Source organism: Chenopodium album, chromosome 3, assembly GCF_948465745.1.
Source record: "Chenopodium album chromosome 3, dcCheAlbu1.1, whole genome shotgun sequence".
Classification (NCBI taxonomy): Eukaryota; Viridiplantae; Streptophyta; class Magnoliopsida; order Caryophyllales; family Amaranthaceae; genus Chenopodium; species Chenopodium album.
In genome coordinates, this window is record NC_137836.1 from 19,755,220 (window position 1) to 19,770,410 (window position 15,191).

At 36.9% G+C, this 15,191-nt stretch overlaps 1 protein-coding gene across 1 annotated transcript; it reads left to right on the top strand.

Annotated features, from left to right (window-relative positions):
- The first annotated feature begins 435 nt into the window (after positions 1-435).
- Positions 436-3,164, top strand: LOC145624921 (protein FAR-RED IMPAIRED RESPONSE 1-like). Its single transcript, XM_081678007.1, has 4 exons — positions 436-1,826; positions 2,152-2,194; positions 2,457-3,013; positions 3,074-3,164. Exons 1-4 carry the CDS (start codon positions 436-438, stop codon positions 3,162-3,164), a joined length of 2,082 nt encoding a protein of 693 aa, XP_081534133.1.
- Positions 3,165-15,191: the final 12,027 nt, after the last annotated feature.

Here is a 15,191-nt window from a genome sequence, read left to right on the forward strand (position 1 = left end):
GAAAATGGGTGATTGATTTTGTTTTAAAGGGTGTAAAATGGAAAATATGAGAATGTGTTGTTGTCTTGTTACTGCAAAAACGTGTTGGTGTTGTCTTGGTCGATTTTTCATACTTTTTTAAATTGGTTGTAGTTACACAGACTATGGTTGTTTTAATTTGTACAATAATGTTATGTAATGCGATCTGTTATAATGGGGTTTGAAGTTCTGATAATTGCTGATTGATTTTGGATAAAAATTCAATTCATACTTTCTAAAACTTTGTTATAGTCTTGTGTGATGCCAAAACGTGTTGGTTGAATTGTCGTACTTTGTTCGGAGAGTTATGATTGTTTCAATTTGTATCATAATTATGTTGGTGTTCTGCTTTTGAAGGGTGGAAGTGAATTGTTTTTGATGTTATAAGAGTGGAGTTAAGTTTAGGAGGATATTCATATGGAAGGTATAGAAGACATAGTTCTTGCAGATAGTGTTAGTGAAGATGTTATAAGGGGCAGTAATGTTGGTGTTGGTGATAGGGGCAGTGGAGTTAAGGCCAGGAGGAGTAACATTGATATGTTGGAGGGTATTGATATGTTGGAGGGTATTGATATGGAGGTTTTAGAAGACACAGTTGTTGCAGATAGTGTTAGTGAAGATGTTAACATGAATGTTGGGTATTTATCCCCCTTGAATACAATTCAGACAACTCACATTGTGGTTGATAGCAACGATATGGCAGCTGGTAGCAATGACAGGACAATAATTGTTGAAGATCCTAAGGAAGGGATGGTCTTCCCGTCTTCGAAAGATGTTGAAGCCTACTATAAGGAGTATGCTGAGCAGGTGGGTTTTGGAGTGTCTAGGGTTCAAGGTGTAAATTGTAAGAAGGACAACAAGAAAAAAAGAATAGCTAACACGTGGAAGTGCGAGTGTTGGGGAAAACCAGACATGAGGGCTAGGAGGGAAGCCAAGAAGAGGGCAAAGGCAATGGGTGTTGGAGGTTCAGGTGGTTTAGTTGATGGGGTGGTATGTGAGGATCAGTTACGTCGTATGAAGAGGACTTCGAAAAAGTGTGAATGTGAGGCCCGTGTTTATGCTAGAATGAATGAAGATGGCTTGTGGGTGTTGAAGACAGTGCACCTAGAGCATAATCACCAGATTGATCCGGCAAATTCTAAGCTTGTGAAGGAGTACCGCATGAAGCACCTGACCCCATCATTGAGGAGGACGTTGATGGATTACTATGAGCTAGGTGTACCAGTTTCTCAAATACACGGTTGCATGGCATCCAAACGAAAAGGAGTGGACAAAATGCGTGTCACCGTCAAAGACTTACAACATGAGGTGTTCAAGGCAAAGCGGTTGAAGATGGTTGGAGGGGACTCGGTGGCAATGATGGAGTTTATTGGAAAAATGCAATCCGACAACCAAAATTTTTTCCATGCCCAACGGTTGGATGAAGAAGGGAGGCTTAAGGATATGATGTGGGTGGATGCAAGAAGTAGGGTTGCTTATGAGAACTTTGGGGATGTGGTATGCTTCGACGCAACATACCTAACAAATGAGTACGAGTTCCCATTTGCGAACTTTGTTGGTGTGAACCACCACGGGCAATCGTTGTTGTTGGGATGTGCTCTTGTTTCTCATGAAGACTGCGATACTTTTCGGTGGATATTTCAGCAGTGGCTAGCTTGTATGAACAACAAAGCTCCTAGTGCCATTTTGACTGACCAAGCGGCAGCTATGCGGAGGCCCCTAGCTGAAGTCATGCCAAACACGATTCATCATTGGTGCATATGGCATATAACGAGCAAGATCCCTGAAAAACTTGGCAAGTGCGCACGGTAAGTGGCTTATGCAATTATTAGTTCATATTAGGTGTTGTTTGACTTCAATGAGTACAATAATCTGCTGTATGAGTTCAATATAAGTTAATTAATTTTTTTTTTTTTTTTTTTTTTTTTGTGCAGAGGAGTCTGATCTATTAGGCCTTAACAGGCTTCAGAATAAGAGTTAGATAATTATTGATCAATATAATTTTAATAATATATGAACTGTTGTGAGTACAATATAAGTTTAATGATATATGATCTGTTGTGACTGATGCTGGCTAATATTTGGCCTTCAAATCTGATGTAATAGTTTAATGATATGCCAAGTTGGGTGCAGGATAAAAATATATGAACTATCAGAGCTAGAGTTTATTTTTTCTGTTATTTTTTTTGTGAAGAGGAGTCTGATCTATTAGGCCTTAAGAGCAGATATATACAGTAGCAAAATGATCAGGAGGCTTGCTGGTATACAAAAGATTGTTGCTAAACACACTAGACAGAGTTAGAGTCTTCAAGTTGCTGTGTTGTTTTGTTAAATATAATTTGCTTGCATTTGTGTTTTTTTCAAGATGTTATAGTTTTAGACCATAGTTTTTTTTAGACTTTGTATATATTGTGATGGTAAATTAATTTTTGTCTAAGTACCAAGAGTTTGTCAACCCCCTGAAAGAGGTGGTGTATGAGAGTTTTGATCCCGAGGAGTTCAATACCCGATGGGCTGAGTTCACAGCGGAGTATAACTTGGAGGACAATGAATGGCTGCATAGCCCCCACAAGGAGAGTCATATGTGGTTGCCTGCATACATGAAGGAGTATTTCTGGGCTGGTATGAAGACCACACAAAGGGTGGAGAGCATCAATCGGTTTTTTGATGGCTATGTAAACCGTAAAACTAAACTCCACGAGTTTCCTCAGAAATATGACATGGCTTTAACTCAACGCGTGTCAGATGAAGTGAGTGCAGATGAGCGTTGCTCAAAGTACCTAAGGAGGTTGGTTAGTGGCTTCAAAGTTGAAAAAAATTTCCAAAAGTTATACACAGACAACAAGTTTCAAGAAGTTCAAACGGAGTGTTCGAGATTGATGTATTGCAGCCTCCGAGGAAAGGAGGTTTTGTCTGAAAACCTTATTCAGTATTTGCTAATCGATCGTGTATGGATAGTACCTCCAGGTGCTAGTGAGGAGGTCACTACAGATAGGTGAAGGCTCTACCAAGTTACTTACTATCCTATGACTAAGGAGGTTCAATGTGTATGCAGGAAGTTTGAGACAAGTGGCATACTTTGCAAACACTGTATTAGTATTCTCGACGAAAACGAGGTTGAAGATCTGCCACAAAAGTACATTTAAGACCGTTGGCGGAAGGATGTACCCCGTAAGCACACTAGGGTCAAGGTGTCCTACCATGATCCGGGCGACACAGAGAATGTGCAGAGATTCAACAGAATCAAGGAAAAGATCGAGCCCATCTGTGACACTGCAGCCATGCTCAATGATCAAACAGTCCAAATTGTAATTGAAGCATTATCAAAGCTTCAAAAAGTTGTTAATGATTGTATGGACAAGAAGAGTCAACAACATGTTCCTATAGTTAGCAGACTTTCATCACTCGCTGAAGAAGACAGAACGTTTTCATCAGTCTCAGTTCATGCTGATCCTGTAGACCCATGTCCATCTGCCATGGTGCCTGTTATAATGGACCCTATAATTAAGAAAAGGAAAAGGGGCGGGCCTAAGGGTTCAAGGCACAAATCGTTAGCTGAAACTGGCTACAAGAAACCGAACAAGAACAAGAAGCCTAGCCCAGTAAGATTTATGCTTTTATTGTCATTACTTTTTATTTATGGAATAAGTTGACTTGGATATCATATAGGATGCAGGGAATGGTGTTGAGGAGATAGAAGAGGATGCAGGAAATGGTGCTGAGGAGGGTGAAGAGGATGCGAATGAGGAGGATGAACATGCACCGACTGCAGGAACAGTTAAGGTAAAGGCAAAGGGAAAGGGAAAGGCAGAACAAGGTAAGGGCAAGGGAAAGGGCAAACCAATCAAGGGAAAGGCAGAACAAGGTAAGGGCAAGGGAAAGGGAAAACCAATCAAGGGCAAGGCAGGAACAGTTAAGGGAAAGGGGAAGGGCAATGCTGAACCAGATAAGGGAAAGGGAAAGGGAAAGGGCAAGGGCAAGGGCAATGCTGAACCTGTAAGTTTATACAGTCATTTATGTGATTCCAATTAAATTATTTTTTATATCATATTTAACACATCACTCACAGGTGGTGAAGCATAAGGTGGTGAAACAGAAAAGGCTTGTGGAACTAATGGCCAACGGGGCGTGACTTGTAAGTTTGGATACTACATCAACCGGAAGGCATACATATTCCCGGGAGGCGAACAAGTTTGCTGATGTGGATTCGTGCGTTTATTGTACTAAGCTAATGGTGAAGCGTTGTTAGTTAAAAAAAATTAAATTAGTAACAAAAACCTAATGTCTGATCTATTATGAGTTGAGTCTTATGTGTTGAATCTAATGTATGAACATGATTTGAATCTAGGATTTATAATATCACACTTGAGGCTCAAAACACATGCATACTTGCTAATCAGGCTATTAACATTACCAAAGATTGAAAATATAAGCAACTCCTTCTTGTACAAAAGTATATGTACAAGATAAAATATTGGAGTAGTGTAAAAAGCAACAAATAAAAAAAAATGGGGGATGGGAAATGCAGCTGCTGGGATTCGAACCTAGAACCAAATATAGTGTATATAGAATGTAAACCAATTGAGACAGTCATCGACAGTAATATAATTAGAAAACAAATATTATATATAGTATGGAACTATTGCTTTGCACTCTCATTCTCATTTGCATAATTTAATTAATATTTTAATTGAAAAAAAAAGGTGTATTCCTACGCAAGGGGGGTTATATAAGACTTCACAAAATAACTTTACTTTTGTAGATTTAATTATAGAACTAACTTTTCAATAAACATGCCACCAAAATATACTACATGAACAAGCAACCTTTCATGTCTAATCATATTCTGCCACCCCTTTTAACCAATAAACCCAAAAGTCCAAAACAAATATTGGAGTAGTGTAAAAAGCAAAAAATAAAAAAAATTGGGGGATGGGAAATGCGGCTGCTGGGATTCGAACCTAGAACCAAATATAGTGTGTAGGTAGAATGTAAACCAATTCAGACAGTCATCGACCGTGGTATAATTAGGAAACAAATATTATATATAGTATGGAACTATTGCTTTGCACTCTCATTCTCATTTGCATAATTTAATTGTTATATTAATTGAAAAAAAAAATAAGGTGTATTCCTACACAAGGGCCAAGGGGGGTTATATAAGACTTCACAAATAACTTTACTTTTTTGGCTTTTAGCTGTTAATTTCGGTAATTTGTAGTTCTTAATGTCGTTTAGTTGAGTTAAAACAAAGTTGTTAAGATAGCAATGAATGAAAGTGGTTAAAAAAAATATTAGTTGAGTTAAAACAGAGTTGTTGAGTTAAGATAGCAATGAATGAAAGTGGTTAAAAAAATATAGTTTATGTCATTAAATTTAGTTAAAATGTAGTTGTTAATTTCTGCTTTGATTTGATTTGTAGAACCATGCTGATGGCAACATGGATGTTCGTAAGAAGCTAGTCATTCTTCGAGAGTCGCGAACACGGTCAGTGAAGAAGAAGGTGTTGGTTCAGCTGGACGACTCTCTGGACGGGCTGTTTCGAGCTTGGAGTGAGAAGGTCAATGTAAGGCCCAACAAAATCCTGATGATTCATGAGAACAAAAAGGTTACTCCAATTCACCTAGTTCGGGGTGCGGCCATGAGGAATGGGGATGAAATATTTTGCTTCACAGACAAGTAGGTCATGTGTGAACAAAATCATGTATTAAGGGTCTAGGGTAGATAGTGAATGCAATCGCCTTTTGTAGGAAGCCCTAAGGACCTATGTATTAGAAAGTCCCCTTAGTATGGGCATTATGATGATGATGTATTGCTTTTGAACTTGAATCTTTTAACTTGCTTATGAACTTGATGTTAAGTTGTTTTAATTAGCACAATATGCAATTGTTTGAATTAACAATTATCCCTGCGATTATCAGATTACCTCAAATTTTAATAACTATAAAGTGTACTTTGATACAATTAAACTTGTAAAACATACAGTACACTAAAATTATACACTTCAGCACACTTATGAAATCTATAACATACAATTATAAGTTATACAATGCCATAAAATTATGACAAAGTCCATTTGACATAAAATAAGGCCAAAAATAAAATTGACCAATACATTGGGCCAAAGGAGCCCACAAACCCACAAACCAGATATCAGGGGCCTTTTTCTAGGCTTTACCCTTACACATTCCAAATTGGAAACTGAGTATTCAACATAACTAGATATCATGCCTTTTTTTACTGGGCTTTACCCTTACACAAATTGGAAACTGAGTTTTCAACTTAACTGAAAATTGAATATTCTTTTGTCAAAAAAAAAGAAAATTGAATATTCAATTAAGTTGAAATAGGAATAACAATATCTAAATCCAACAACTATCATCATTATTCCAGAACATTACACATTCTAAAAACTGAGCAAAATAAGCCTAAAAAAAACCAGATATCAGGCATATTTTCTGGGCTTTACCCTTGCACATTCCAAATTGGAAATTGAGTATTCAACTAAACTGAAAATTATATGTCACAAAACAAACTACAAATTATATGTTAAAAAAACAAAACTGAAAATTATGTGTCAAGAATTAACCAATAAGTAAATATAAGAATATCCAAATCCAACAAATATAAGAACCCTTAATACATTACACATTCTAAACTTAGAATTGCGTTAAACACATGCTACATATTACACACTGTACATATTGTTACCTCCCTTGCAGTTTAGAATCACCTCAGGCATTCGGCCCCTTCTTTGCTTAGCCTTGAAGTTAACCCCAGGCACTGTAAATCATGCATCTGCATCCACACAACAGAGATTCAGATTCAACGTACACAGGTGAAACAACTACTATAAGATCAAACCTCACATTATTCACTCCAGCTTGGGGTCCAACGCTATCCCGTGCATTCCTTGGGTGTTGTTCACCATAGGCAATATCCAATAGCTTGATCCACCACAAGGAAAGACCACACAAATGAAATTCAAATAAAAATTGGTTACTCCTCTCTACACCATATTTGTTTGAAGGACTGTGCAATAAAACACATACAAAAGTGCTTACCCCAAGTTCCCGTAGTCGCCAGACAGCAATTTGTCCGACTTTGCTGCCATCCCAATCTGCTGCATAGTCGTCCACACTTTAATTCTAGGAAAAACACCCCACTGAATAGGATCCCTATCCAACCGATCCAAGTATAATATCTGCCAATATGTTGAAAACAACCAATTACTAAGAAAGGAACCACAAAGAAAAAACAAAACAAGCAATAATACACTGAAACACACATACTACAACAAATATTGCACACCCGCCGCATCCACTGGCAAACCCATTAGCATAGAAACGTCGAGCAAAACTTTGTACGCTCTTTAGCAACTTCGACAGCACTAAAGAGCACCAGTCATACTCAACTTCCTCCATAGCACAGCTTATTGCAAGTAGTAGGTCAGACGCAAGCCGGGGTGACTGAGTGGGACACAACACCATCTCTAAAGCAATTATCAAGAACAACGTCTTGAATTCCTCTTCCTCTCCAGCATTGAAGTACCCCTCCAAGCGACTCATCATATCTGAACTTAATGGTATGCCTACAGACGTGTAGACCTAACCAGACTGTCCCCCAGACTTGGACTCCCACGATTTACCATACTTCAAAATTATATTCTGAACCTTTACACGTTCATGATGGGTCATGGTTTTTGTACAAGGAACAGTCCTAGAACCCATTGGTATTCCTAGTACCCACCTAACCTGATTCTTTGAAAACTTAAACTCTATACCGTTGGGACTTCTAAACATTTCACCAATTGGATCCATCCGTGTCATGACCTAGTATGCCAATTGTCTTGGTAAATGCATATCTAAAGCAAGATGTAAAAGACTACCAAATCCCATCTCACAAACCCAACGTCTTCTCCTATCATCAAATTTATGACATATGCGCCCAAATGACTCGATGCGGCAACCCATGTTAGGAGGCTGCCAATGAAATCACATTAATCAGGAAGCAAACTTACCCGACTTGATGGCTTGGTATGTTCAGCCATCACCTCCGCTCTACCTTTGACAGTCCCTTCATAACTTAATCTGTCATCCTAATCACACAAAAAAACAGTATACTTAATTCATTCGTAAACATTAATCATGCAAAAGCATAGTGAGAACAATATTAGATTGAGTATTGTAGTACCTTAAACAATTCTGGATACAAATGCATGGTCTTCTGCTCACATACCTTACACTTCTTACTAAGCCCATACCCCTCTTCAACATCTTCAACCACAGCCCCAATCTTCATCCCAAAACCCCTCACCATTGTACGTTTATTCTTACCATTCCCCGCTGACATTTTGATAATCCTGTCCGAAGAACGATTATATTAAATTTGCTGCCACAAAACTCAATCTACCCACAAACAATTAATGACTGCATAATTCACCTCATTTAATTAACAAAATATCACATAGATATAATGAGTAATGAGCACCAGTGAATGCATAATACAACTCATTCCATCAAACGAACATTACAATACAACACAAATCACATCATTTGGTCAACTAAATAGTCCACCATAACACAATATAACATATATAGAAAGAATAATGAGCACCAATGAATCAATAATTCACCTGATTTAACACAATATCACATAGATAGAACGAATAATCGTCACTAATGAATGCACAATTCACCTCATTCAATCAAATCAAATGAACATCTCAACAGCGTAATTCACCCCATTCACCGAACATCAACATTTCCATTATTTAATAGCAGCGTAATCGTAATAATTCCATTATTTAATTCCGGACAAATTAATACCTTTTGTAGCTTTGGTTCTGCATCTACAACCCTAACAAATTCTGTAACTGCAACCCTAATTCTGTCAATTGAAACAATCACCGAAAATCGACCCTCAACCCTACAACATTCGAAGAAACAAGAACCAAGCGCCTAGTACGAATTGAGAAAAAACAAGCCAGTTCGAATTGAGAAAAAACAAGAAGCCAGTTCGAATTGAAATCAAAAAATTGAAATCAAAAAATTGAAATAGAAATCAGTGAGAACCTGGATACAATGTTTCCGCCCAAATTGGAGATTCTCCTCTTCGTCTTCGACTTCAATTCGGTAGTGAGAAAAAGTTTGAAATTCAGGTCGGCCAGATTCGAACTTGTATTTTTACCCATGAATTCGCCCAGTTTCGAATTCAAATCTCTGTCAAAGAATAACGGCGTATGCCAGCAAGTATGACAGCTGGCAAACCAATCCTAAACACGTAAGATTAATTGGGCCAGCTCAGTCGTCCAGCAAGTGACTTATAATGGGCGAAATGTCTTTTGTACCCCCATGAGAAACAAGCCCTGTTTCTCACGGTGAGAAACAGGGAATTCGCCATTGGGAGACTATTTATTGGCTACAATAAAATTGTGGTCATTTTATTTAGTTTTAATCTTGGCCCTATATTTTCAATATTCAATCTTGTCCATTCATTCAATTGACTTTATTTTTTGATAAAAAATGGAAAAGAAAAAAAAAAGTTTTCTTGATTATGATTTAAACAATAAAAAAAAAAAAAAAAAAAAAAAAACAAAATCAGTTTTACAGTTTCTCTAAAAAAAAGAAGAAAAAAAACTGAACTTTATTTGCCATTGATGCATATACTTGCAATTTCTAAAGTTCAAAGGATTCCTCATCTCCATTAAAAATCAACAAGACAACAACGAATTATAGTTTATCAACAATATACATAGTCTACAACATTATATATTACCAAGTCCATAATTTTTGCATGGTATACCGTATACTCGTAACATATTCCACGAGATAGATATAGAAGATGATAGGAAATTTCAAGAAACCAATCGATTGACATTGAAGATAATAAAAAAAAATGAAAACATCAATTAAAATAATTATAAATTTCATCCTTCCACCAAATTTTCTAGTATAAAAAAATCTGAAATTTTATTTATCTCATTAAATTGGTTTTTTTTTTTTAAGGGTTAAAGTAAACTAAATGGATGGATATGATGAATTTTATAAATTGAAGGGTTGTGATTCACTCAGTTACAATGGCAACAATTTTATCGTAGCCATTTGAAAATTGTCCTTTAATTTACTTTCATTTTCCTTTTCCATTTTTCTTTTATTTATCATTCCTTATTTTTCTTTATTTTATGATTCTATTATTTTATTTTCTTTTATTTTATTTTCCCTTTTTACCTTGTAAATATAAATACCCATATTTAGGGAAAAATTAGAAGAACAATATTTAGGACAATTGGAATCCAATTTCAGATCTTATATTTTTAGCTTAGGTTGAATTGAGAGCTTCTCTCTGTAGATCTAGGTTAGTTTAGGAGTAGATTTAGAGAGAGAAAGTGAGGGATTCAATGGTTATTTGAGAGATTGAAGATTCAAGGTGACAATTGTATTGAAGATTTCCATTATCAATTAATGAGGATTTCTCACTCTCCCTCCTTTTTATTGCTTTGTTCAATTTCATGTTTGTTTGGTTTAATTTTGATGTTTGATTCTTGATTAGTGTATTTGTTCTTGATATTTTATTGATTCTTGAAATCTTTAGTTGTTTGTTGATAGATGATGATTCTTGAGTAGTTGTTTGGCTAGGAAATGGGTGAACTTATATGATTAATTGATTATGATTAATTTGGGAATTGTGTTAATTGATTGTTGATATTAAAGTGATTAATGAAGGTTTGCATGTGTGTAATTCGATTAGGCCTTGAGAATTATGCTAGATTGCATTGTAATTGCTAATGACACGACCAATTAATTTAGGAATCGCAATTATTGATTGGTTTGGATTGTGATTATCTTAGTTTGTTATTCATAGTGAACCCTAGCTTAAAAATTAGGAGATAGCTCTTATCATTAGACTTCACAAACTTTGATCGGCATGCTCTTCTCATGTTGTTGCAATTGTCATGATTACTTGTTGATCCCCATTCCTAGTGTTTCATTAGTTTGGTTATTTGTTTTGTTAGTTGTTAGTGTTGCCTCTTACCTTCGATTTTGACCTAGATTAAGCACATAATTGAGAGTGCTTGAACATTATCGTTCCTTTGGGTTCAACCCTTGAATTACCTCCATACTCGTATTTAGGTTTGTTAAGTGTTTATAAATTTGTTAGGCTCTAGAGAAGATTAGATGACGGCCTACATTTTCCCTATGTCAAAATGGCGTCGTTGCCGGGGAACGATGTCTATGTTTGAGTGTTTTTCATTGCTTGAATCTAGGTCTTTGTATATACTTTTCTTTTATTTGATTATTGTTTGTTTTGTTAAAAAAAAGATGGCATGTTTTTCTTTTCCTCAATATGAAGCTGAGTCTTTTCATGTTTACTTCCATAGACTTATAGGTTTTTTGAACTATAATTGTTGTAGTCTTTGGGAGGCTTGTGAGATTTGTTATTTTGGTTTGAATGAGCAAACTATGAAGGACGTTGAAAGCATGCATAATGGTGAATTTAGAGCGTTGTCAATTGATGATTCTTGGGATTTCTATGTTTGGTTTGCTAGGGATATCTATAATAGGGGTAATCATGATTCTAATGTTTATGTGCAATGTGTTGAATCTTCTAATATTAGCATGAATTCCCATGATTTGTCACATGATCCCATTAGTGAACCTAGAACAAATGATTTCAACTATATTCCCTCTTTTGCTCATGATGATGAGGTACATACTCAAGTTGATGCTAAAGGTGTGTTTCAATATTTTTCATTTTTTACCATGCCTTCTTGTGATGTGCTTTATTATTCCCTAAATGATGAATCTCATATGTTTGATTTGTAGGAGTTTATAGGTACGATTGCGAAAAATATGAATCATATTCATATAGCACCTAATCCCAAGATTATGCATAACACATAAAGAATTAGAATTAATACCTTTGTAGTGTGATTCCACGTGTGATCAAACAAGAACAAGGGGGATAAAGTACCTCAAACGTGATTCCTCTACTTGGTCCACATGCACGGATAAAGACCTCCAATACTGCTAGTTAGTTGCAATTGAACCCTTTGATTGACCTTCTAAGGAGAAGAAATGATCCAACCACGAACCACCACACGCGCCACCAGGGTGGGCGGCCGTGAGTCTAAAGGGGAGGAGAAAGAGAGTCGTGGGTTAGAGAGAGAGTGAGAAGGTTTTGGGATTTTGTTGCCTTGATTCACAATCAACTGTTAATTGTTTTTCATACAACCCTACGCATGGATCTTATTTATATATCTCATCTCTAAATAAGAGTCCATAGCAAAGCCAAAAACCTAACTCCAATATAACTATGCTAGCCTAATCAAATTCATGATTAGTTACTTGCTCATGAGGCCCATAAATAGGCCTCTAACTTGCTTAACCCAATACCCTTGTGTGTGACCTCATAGGATCCATTCTAGTGGGATTTGGACTATTTGACTAGCCCAAAGATCATTGATCATATTCTAGCAACAAATAATGAACACCCAAAAGAAAGAACTTATTATATCCATAATAGTTATCCTTGATATATAGTAATTGCACTTATCGAAGACATAACTCCTTCATGATAGTTCCCCCACTCCCCAATGTGATGAATATGCTCATGATTTTCATGTAGATTCTTCCAATCTTGGTTGTACTTCTTCTTCTTTTGTTGAACCTCAATCTTCTACACCATTTGAATCTCTTGTTGATATATTTTAGTCTCTAATTAGGCAAAAAAAAATAATATCTGACTGTCTTTGAACATCTTTAAATTCGAATAGAATTGGGATTTAATAAAAGTAAAGTTTTATTCGAATAGAATTGGGATTTTACCTACGGCCCAATGATCATGTGTAGGGTCCAAAAGTTTAATCCTATTCCTAAACTAATTAGGATCTATTAGAAGCTTCTATGAGTTTCTATAAGATCTTAATTTTCCTTTTTGAAAAGATAAAATCAAAGAGATATTTTAATAAAAACATCCTCATCACTAGACTTTTCACACTTTCTCTTTGTTCGATAACAAATGACATGAAAGGTATTCATCACTGGGTTTGGTTTTTGGGAGACACATTTGGGTGTCTACGGAAGTCTCCACTTTGACTGAGTTTGGAGAAACAAAAGTTTTGAAAACAAAAGTCAAAGTAAGAATAGAGACGGAGAATGATTCAGAACGTTTAGCGATCCCAAATCATTCTTGTAATGCCGATACCTGCAAAATAGTGTTAGTTAAAACAGATAAGAGATTTTAGAAACGCGTATCTTGCACCGTCGAGCAGACGTCTCTATAGTAACCGATTTGTGACAATCTTCCTCAAGCTAGGGGATACCGCCTGAACACTGCTACGCTTGCAGCTGCCTCCAATTTCCGATGTGATAATCTTCCACAAGCTAGGGAACACTATCAAAGATAACTTCGCTTGAAATCACCTCTTGCTTTTGACAACCTTCCACATCCTAGGGAACGCCGTCGAAGATAACTTCGCTTGAAGTCATCCTCAGTTGTTTGTGACAACCCTCCGCAAGCTAGGGAACGCCGTCGATCAATGCCGCTACATCTCGAGCTTTTTTCTTGAATCATGGTGATAACTTTCCCAACCATAGCGAATGTCGTCAAAGACCCCTCATCACGAATCGTTCTTCTCAAATCTAGGTGACAACCTCCACAATCTTAGCGAACGTCGTCAAAGACTGACCATCTCGTGCTATCATCTCAAATCTAGGTGACAACCTCCATAATCTTAGCGAACGTCGTCGAAGACTGCCCATCTCGTGCTATCTTCTCAAATCTAGGTGACAACCTCCACAATCTTAGCGAACATTGTCGAACATAACTCTGCTCACAACCATCTTCAGTTGTCTGTGACAACCTTCCGCAAGCTAGGGAACGCCGTCCAAAATAAACTCGCTTGAAGCCACCCTCAACTTTCTGGAAACTTTCCACATCCTAGGGAACGCCGTCAAAGAAAACTTCGCTTGAAGTCATCCTTAGTTGTTGCGATAATATTCCAAAGAAAATTACCGAAAACCAACGCTTGTAGATCCTTAAAGCTCGCTTGAACTTTACTGCTGTGAAATTTACTGATTTTCCGCGATGCCAGTACGTCAGCGCATTTTGCTTTGTGAACCATTACATCAGTGTTTTTTTCTGCTTGTGAACCATTACGTCGATACCTTTGCGATGAGCCAATGTTTAGGCGCTTTAAGCTAAGTGAAACGATCTTTTATCAGGTCGATCACCTACTGTAATTGTAATCGAGTCGATTAATTAATCATGTCAAATTTCTTATAGGGGCTAAATCGCATACAAAGGAACCCAAACTTGCTGCATAAGGTCCACATAATCATTTATGAGAGCCACGCTTTCTCTCGTCGCACCGGCGCACGATGTAAATTAATATCGCCGCAATTCTGCTCTGTCGCTAGTCGACGGATGTTGTCGCCAGGCGACAGCCTTGTCGTCTGGCGCTGGAGTTGGGTCTTTCTTATTTTTCCTTTGCTGCTGATGTTCGTGTTTGCGCTCAATTTCGCTCTGAATCTTCAACTTGGTCGTTTCCTTTCAACCAAATCTTGCTCAAATCTTTTGCAAATTAAAGCTCTTCATCTCTAATTCACCAATCCATGTAAGTCTTGCTCAAACTCCTCTAATCTCGAAAGAATTTCATGCATTTATATTCACAGTTTTTCGAAAAAATCCGGGAACATTCTTACTCACTTTCTCTTTGGAAGTGATAGCTTCCTATGCCTTGAAACTCTGTCGAAAATCCATTTCAAACAAGGTGCTTGATCAAAATATGGATGTGCTTGATCAATCAGGTCGATCGTCAATCTAACTGCGATCAGGCCGACTCTAGTTGATTTGCTAAGCCATGTGCGTCATTTTGCTTCAAATCTTTTGTACCTGCATTTATATATTGGAGTATAGGACTTTGCTCATCTTTTCTTTAGGGGTTGACCTAAGGACCAATGTTGCTTGACTCATTTCATAATACTCAATATGTTTTTAACATATATGACTTGTCATGACTCGACTCAAAGCATTTTGACATACATGGCTTGACATGACTCAAGGTGTAAACTTGACTTAATGTGATTGACCGACTCGAGGTCGAATCAACTCGATTGTGACTTGTGTGTACAAAGTATTAACTCATGAGACTCGATATGTACATGACTTAT

What these genes read in the sequence shown, in the direction of transcription:
- LOC145624921 (XM_081678007.1), top strand. Translation starts at nt 436, where the DNA reads ATGGAAGGTATAGAAGACATAGTTCTTGCAGATAGTGTTAGTGAAGAT. An exon ending in AAACTTGGCAAGTGCGCACG is followed by an intron (nt 1,827 to 2,151) that starts GTAAGTGGCTTA and finishes AGTTGGGTGCAG; the next exon opens with GATAAAAATATATGAACTAT. An exon ending in AGCTAGAGTTTATTTTTTCT is followed by an intron (nt 2,195 to 2,456) that starts GTTATTTTTTTT and finishes TTTTTGTCTAAG; the next exon opens with TACCAAGAGTTTGTCAACCC.